Source organism: Microtus ochrogaster, unplaced genomic scaffold, assembly GCF_000317375.1.
Source record: "Microtus ochrogaster isolate Prairie Vole_2 unplaced genomic scaffold, MicOch1.0 UNK103, whole genome shotgun sequence".
In the NCBI taxonomy this organism is placed as follows: Eukaryota; Metazoa; Chordata; class Mammalia; order Rodentia; family Cricetidae; genus Microtus; species Microtus ochrogaster.
The window spans coordinates 498,484-505,964 of NW_004949201.1; the positions used below are offsets into that span (position 1 = coordinate 498,484).

Genomic DNA, 7,481 nt, shown 5'->3' on the forward strand with positions numbered 1-7,481 from the left:
TGCGCCACCACCGCCCGGCTTGACCCACAAGGTCTTAATCCTAGAGGAAGCAGAGCCTGGGCCTCACTCTCTCCCATTCCCGACTACCTTCCAGGAGACTTTGCCTACAACATGGACCAGGACAATGCTCGCGTTGGGGACAGATTCATGCGGCTCATCGAACCGGTCGCTGCCAGCCTGCCATACATGACATGCCCTGGAAATCATGAGCAACGCTAGTGAGTGCGGTGGGCAAAAGCCAGACTAGAGAAACCAGCTGTGTTCTTCTCAGAGTCTCACTTAAGTCTCTCATGCTGTAGGGGCCTCATCTTGGTAGAGAAAGAAGAGATAAAGAAAGGGTGGGCTGGGAGCCACACTCTGGCTGGGAAGTTGAGAGGCGGAGGCTGCTGAATCCAGGTTCTTACCCCTTGCTCTTTATAATTCCTTTTTTCCAGCAATTTCTCTAACTACAAGGCTCGCTTTAGTATGCCAGGGGACAATGAAGGCTTATGGTACAGGTAATATGGAGGGTTTTGGGGGTGTGTGTGTGTGGACTGACCCCCCCCTGAAGGATGGGCGTTGCAGACTTCCAATCTCTGACCCTTGTCTTTTGACCCCTGCAGCTGGGACCTAGGTCCTGCTCACATCATCTCCTTCTCCACTGAGGTGTATTTCTTTCTCCACTATGGCCGCCACCTGGTGGAGAGGCAGTTCCGTTGGCTGGAGAATGACCTCCAGGTAGGCTCGGGTCCAAGCCCCTTGGCCTCTCAGCTCCTATGGCTGTCCTTCACTCAGGGCTCTTTCCTCTAGAAAGCCAATAGGAACCGGGTAGCCCGACCGTGGATCATCACCATGGGGCATCGACCTATGTACTGCTCCAATGCCGATCTGGATGACTGCACAAGACATGAAAGCCGGGTGAGGTCCCTTCCCTGGGTGGCGGTGAGACTTGGAGGGAGGACAGGCCTCCTCACCTCCCCGCTCATCCCAACAGGTCCGCAAAGGCCTCCAAGGCAAGCTGTTCGGGCTAGAGGACCTTTTCCATAAATATGGTGAGAGACCCTGGGAAGTCCCCTGCCCTCCCTCTGTCCACCCAGGAGCCTGAACATCAATCACTCTTCTGCCTTAGGTGTAGATCTGGAGTTCTGGGCTCACGAACACTCCTACGAACGGCTCTGGCCAATTTACAACTACCAGGTAAGGCCCAAGGAGGACTCAGGACCGGACGCTTGGTGTTCATGTGGTCAGACCCTTGCCAGGGCCTGGCCAGTTGTGACCCACCGCCCACCTTGTCCTTTCCTCCAGGTGTTTAACGGCAGCCTGGAGAAACCCTATACGAATCCTCGAGGCCCGGTTCACATCATCACAGGGTCTGCGGTGAGCAGGTGGGAAGGGACTAGTTTAGACTAGTTTAGACAGGGTGGTGGCGGCCACCACTGCATTCTGACTGGGTGCTGCTGACGGTATATTCGTCACACAGATGGGGACACGGAGGCCAGGGTAGGATACATGATGGTCACAGATAGGTAAACCTCAGTTGTTGGGAGCCCTGACTAGTGGTATGTGCTTATGACGCCAGCATTCCAGATGCTGGAGCCAGAGGACTGTCCTGAGTGCAAGATCCGTGAGTTCTAGACCAGCCTGGGCTACAGCACAAGACCTTATCTCAAAAGGCAAAAAAGAGCCTGAGTGAGTATTGGTACTCGCTGCCAAACCTGATGACCTGAGTTCATGTGGAAAGAGAATCTAACACACACACGCACCACACATACACGCACACACACGCACACACACACACACACACGCGCACACACACGCACACGCATGCACACACACGCACGTACACACGCACGCACGCACACGCACGCACACACACGCACTCACACACACGCACATGCACACACACACACGCACGCTGAATAACTGTAATTTTAAAATAATAGCCAGCCTTCGTGGAGCAGCCTACACTCTTAGCACTTGGGAAGTGGAAGCAGGAGAATCAGGAGTTCGGGGTCATCCTTGGCTACATGAGGCCCTGGACAAACAGCTCTCGGAGAGCACCAGAGTTCAGTTCCCAGCACCCACACCAGGCAGCTGTGAGCTGCCTGAGACAGATACACACAACAAACAAACAAACAGTTCGTCTAAGATTCATTCACAGTGAAGTTACCATGGTTCTCTTTTTTTCTCCCCATGTAACTCAGGCTAGCCTTGAGCCCTAGACCCTGGTTTAATTCACTAGTTAATCTTGAGACCAGCTCATAGAGTCTAGGCTGATCTCAAACTTGAGATCTGGTTACTGGATGGTTTAAATTGACCTTGAACTTTTAAAATTAATATTTTATTTATTATTTTATTTGACGTATATGGGTGTTTTGCCTGTATGTATGTATGCTCACCATGTGCATGCAATGCCTGGGGAGACCAAAAGAGGGCGTCCTAGCTCTAGAACAAGAGTTACAGACTGTTGTGAGTTGCCATGTGGGTGCTGGGAGCCAAACCCAGATTCTCTGCAATAGCAGCTAATGATCCTAACTACCAAGTTACCTCTCTAGCCCCTGACTCGAACTTTTGATCTTGTGCTGGGGTTAGAAGGCATGAATCACCATGTAAGGTTTTGTGTTGTGCTGGGGATTGAGTTTAGAGCACTGTGCATGCTGGGCAAGCATTCTCTCAGCTGAGCTACAGTTCATTTAATTTCCTTTTGTTGTGTTGTTACTGTTGTCACTGTTTATTTTTGTGTCGGGGTGCAGGGTTCACATCTGGAAGTGAGAGACAACATCCTAGAGTGGATCTCTCCTACCCTGTGGGTTGCGAGGGTTGGATGGCAAGTGCCTTTATCTGCTGAGCTGTCTTACCAGCTCCCACCTTGTTTTATGTTATTGCTTGTTTTGTTTTTTAGGACAGGTTTTCTTTCTTTCTTTTTTCTTAGATTTATTTATTTATTATATATACAACATTCTGCCTCCATGTATGCTCACACACTACAAGAGAGCACCAGATCTCATTACAGATGGTTGTGAGCCACCATGTGGTTGCTGGGAATTGAACTCAGGACCTCTGGAAGAGCAGCCAGTGCTCTTAACCTCCGAGCCATCTCTCCAGCCCCAGGCCAGGTTTTCTCTGTGTAGTACTGTCTGTGCTGAAACTCACTCTGTAGGCCAGGCTGGCCTTGAAGTTAGAGATCCAGCTTCCTCTGCCTCCTAAGCCCTGAGACTGAATGCATGCACCACCACTGCCCTGCCCCCATTTATTTTTGAGACAGCATCTATATAATCCAGGCTGCTTTGGTTGTCTGACTACACAGACCAGACTAGCCTTGAGCTTTGGGATCCTCCTGTCTCCCACGTGCAGGGACTGAGTTGTAGCTGACCAGCCCTTGGAGGCCGCCGAGCCCTGGCCAGATGTGTCCTCGTGTGCTGTGCTAGCTCACTGTCTGTCTTCCATAGGGCTGTGAAGAGCTGCTGACTCCCTTTACTATAAAAGCCAGACCGTGGAGCGCCTTGCGTGTGAAGGAGTACGGGTACACGCGGATGCACATCCTTAACGGCACCCACATGCACCTCCAGCAGGTGTCTGATGACCAGGTCTGTCGGGCGTGGGTTACAAGCTGCACAGCCTGGTCCAGGGTATGCGGGAGATCGAAAGTAAATCAGGCTGTTCATGGTAGTGCACCCCTTTAATTGCAGGGCTTGAGAGGCAGAGGCAGGCGCATCTCTGAGTTCAAACCCAGCCCAGTCTACAAAGCAAATCCCAAGGCAGTCAGGACTACACAGAAAAATCCTGTCTGGAAAACAAACAAACAAAAATGTAAATCAATACACTGGGTGTGGTGAGGCATGCCTGTAATCTCATCGCGGCAGGGCCCTGGCTCATTGTTACAGCACCTGCGTAGAATCCCCCAGGGAGGGGCTGAGGTGTGGCTCAGTGGTAGAGCCCCTGCCTAGAATCCCCCAGTGAGGAGCTGGGGATGTGGCTCAGTGATAGAGCCCCTGCCTAGAATCCCCCAGTGAGGAGCTGGGGTGTGGCTCAGTGGTAGAGCCCCTGCCTAGAATCCCCCAGTGAGGAGATGGGGATGTGACTCAGTGGTAGAGCCCCTGCCTAGAATCCCCCAGTGAGGAGATGGGGGTATGACTCAGTGGTAGAGCCCCTGCCTAGAATCCCCCAGTGAGGGGATGGGGTGTGGCTCAGCGATAGAGCACCTGGTTAATGTGAAAGGTCTCAGGTTCAATCTCTAGTTCTGAAAAGAACAACAAAACATAAAATAAAAACATAAAGAGTTGGGAGGTTGAAGCAATAGGACCTAAATTTCAAGGCCAGTTGGGCTACATAGGGTAACCATGAGCTCAGAAGAGAAAAAATATATATACACTAAAATTGGAAGCCTGTCAGCACTTGGGAGGCAGAGGCAGGTGGATCTCTGAGTTCGAGACCATCCTGGTCTACAAGAGCTAGTTCCAGGACAGGCTTCAAAACCACAAAGAAACCCTGCCTTGAAAAACAAAAAAAAAACAAAAAAAATTGGAAGCCTGGGTTCAAATCCTGCCTGTGTTTCCTACCAGCCATGAGACCCTAAATAACTTCTCTGACCTCTGTGGTCTTCACTTTTCAAATCCGGGGTATACCACAGCTTCTGGTTCACAGGGTGCCCTAACCATGTAACAACACCCATAAAGTACCAAGAGCCTAACCTGGCAGTGGGAAGTTAGATAAGGGTTAGTCACTTTGAAACAGAAGAGAGAACAGGTGGCTGACGGGAGTGAGGAGGATGTGTGTGTGGTGGACCTGAAGCATCACGGTCCGGTTTATTTCTGCCTCAAGTCCCAGGCCTGGCTTTTATGTAGGAACGCGAGATCTGAACCGTGTGACAAGATCTTTAGACAGTTTGCCATTTCCCCAACCACTCCTCATGGTGGTTTTAAAATCATAACAAGCTAGGTGCGGTGGTGTACTTGCAAGGCAGGAGAATTGGAACACAAGTTCAAGACCAGCATGGGCTTCCATAGCTAGACATTACCTCAAAAAGAATAGAACAGAACAACAAACAAAAATAAAAATTAGAGTTTAGTGAGCACTGCTGTGTTGGGCATGGGATTGGACTGTCTTCCTCTGAGTGTAAGCAACTTACCCCTCATGGTGATTCCCACAGGGACAGGATTCTTTCCCTTTCTAGAGAGAGGAAGGCATTTTCCCAGGGTCACACAGATTCCAGATAGCAGTGCTGTAATCTCACCCACAGACCACATTTTCAGCACACACGGTGATCATTTACCAAGCAGTGCACGTCAGTGTGCTCTGTCTCTGCTGTCACCGTGGCCCTGTAGCTATCCTATCCTAGAGTTCTCGCTACAGCCGCTGAGCAATGAGACAAGTGCTTAGGGCAGCATGGACACTGGATACCTGGAGGACAGACTCTTGGTGACATAGTCCAGATGAGCTGGGCATGCAGCTCAGTACAGAGCGATTGCCTAGCAAACATGACGTCCTGGGTTTGATCCTCAGCTCGGCTTAAATGGTGGCTCAGTCCTGTAAGTCCAGCACCTAAGGTAGAGTACAAAGACGTTCAAAGTCAAACTCAAGGCTGGCCGCGTGACTCGAAACCCTATCTCAAACAAAACAGAAAACCAAACAAACAAACAACCAAAATACCAATCACTAGAGATAACACATCACTACTGCATCAGGTGGGAGGTTAAGACAGTGTGTTCTTATACAGCCCAGGCTGACCTGGGACAGAGCCTCCGGCCTTTGCCTCCCAAGAGCTGGCATTTCTGGTGTGTACCACACAACACCCTTGGCTTTGTCATGACTTTTCAAATGAGGGAAACTGAGGCTCAGAGAGCTGTTGGAACTCGTCCAAGGTCATCAAGCCTTTGAGGCAGTGGTGGGATTTGAACCCCAACCACCTGGCCCTGCAGGCCAGACTTCCCTTCCTCACTGTCTCCTGATCTCACTTCCTTTCTGATCTCCACAGGATGGGAAGATTGTGGACGACTTCTGGATAGTTAGACCTTTGCTTGGCCGGATGATGTACCACTAAGACCATGGCTTCCCACACACAGACACTTTGCTGCCGTGACCAGGCATTACCCTGGCCTGGGCGGGGAGTCCGGGCAGGACCCCACTCCCTGCCATCCAGAAGCCTGAGGGTGCAGCCCTGACAGAGGCCAGACGGCTCTCGCCTCCTGGAGAGGTGGGGCCCAGACTGCTTGGAGAGGGAGGGCAAGTACATGGGCACCAGCAGGGCTGCCTTGTTAACATGTCTGCCCTCCTGCATCGCTCTGACAGGGCAGGGGACCCATGGACCTCAGAATAAAGAGGCTTACCGTCATGGCTCCCTGGACTCAAACTTCCACTTGGGCCACCTCTCCACTTGCCCTCACCGGAAGGGTGTCCTGCGCTGGGACCAGCAAGGCGGACACACCCTTGCGAAGGAGTTGCCAGCAGGGCTACACTCTGTCTTCCCACTCTGACTTGCGTGTGGTCCCTGGCTTGGCCCGTGATGTGCTGCTTAATGTCCCCTTGTGCCTCAGTTTCCCAGCCAGCACTATCTTCTCCAGGCAGAGAGAAAAGGCTAAGACTGTTGGCTCCCCCACGGCACAGCTGAGGAGACTCAGGAGAACACACATCTGCTACTTTCTCCCCTCGATGCCCCTCTCTTTTTATTTGTCCTTTTGCGAATCCCACTTAAATTCACTGAGCATCTATCACGCGACAGGAATGGAACAAGACAGATCTCTCCCCTTGCAGTGTGGACACGGACTTGAACAGCTTACAAGGGATAAGTGCTCAGGAAGGGAAAGAGGAACGGTGTCAGTTTCCAGGGAGATGGGTGACATTTGGACTAGAACTGTTGATAAGGGACACAGGTAAGACAGGAAGGACTTCCCAGGCAGAGACGCAGCCAGTGCAAAGGCCCTGAGGCAGATCACCATTTCCCCAGAGACTGAGGAGGCTGCTGTGGCTGTCACCCGATAATGAAAGAGAGAGGGGAAGAGGTCAGAGCAGTGACAGAGCCTTGTGGGCCACAGTGAGGACTTTGGATGGAGCCATGGACAGTCTAGACTGACATCAGCAGATTCCTGCCATGTGGATCACCTCCAGCTATTCTTCCCTTGTGGGCCACAGTGAGGACTTTGGATGAAGCCATGGACAGTCTAGACTGACCTCAGCAGATTCCTGCCGTGTGGATCACCTCCAGCTATTCTTCCCTTGTGCTGAGCGGTTCATTTCTCAGGGCTTAGCCTCAGTGGCCTGCCACCCAGTCGGGGCTCGTGGATCTCGGCCTCAGTGGCCTGCCACCCAGTCGGGGCTCGTGGATCTCGGCCTCAGTGGTCTGTCATCCAGTTGAAGACTCTTGGATCTTGGCTTCAGTGGCCTGTCACTCAGTCAAAGGCTTGTGGATCTTAGCCTCAGTGGCCTGCCCCCTGTTGGAGGCCTGTGGATCTTAGCCTCAGTGGCCTGCCCCCTGTCAAAGGCCCGTGGATCTTGGCCTCAGTGGC

The 7,481-nt window shown here is 51.9% G+C and overlaps 1 protein-coding gene across 1 annotated transcript in view; it reads left to right on the top strand.

Moving 5' to 3' along the window:
* Positions 1-6,019, top strand: part of Acp7 (acid phosphatase 7, tartrate resistant (putative)) — a 17,736-nt gene extending 11,717 nt beyond the window's left edge. The window contains exons 4-12 of the mRNA XM_005371275.1: positions 95-218; positions 435-497; positions 603-717; positions 790-897; positions 974-1,031; positions 1,109-1,176; positions 1,285-1,356; positions 3,429-3,566; positions 5,954-6,019. Coding sequence (XP_005371332.1) covers positions 95-218; positions 435-497; positions 603-717; positions 790-897; positions 974-1,031; positions 1,109-1,176; positions 1,285-1,356; positions 3,429-3,566; positions 5,954-6,019 — 812 coding nt within the window. The remainder of the gene's footprint in view (positions 1-94; positions 219-434; positions 498-602; positions 718-789; positions 898-973; positions 1,032-1,108; positions 1,177-1,284; positions 1,357-3,428; positions 3,567-5,953) is intronic.
* The last annotated feature ends 1,462 nt before the right edge of the window (positions 6,020-7,481 follow it).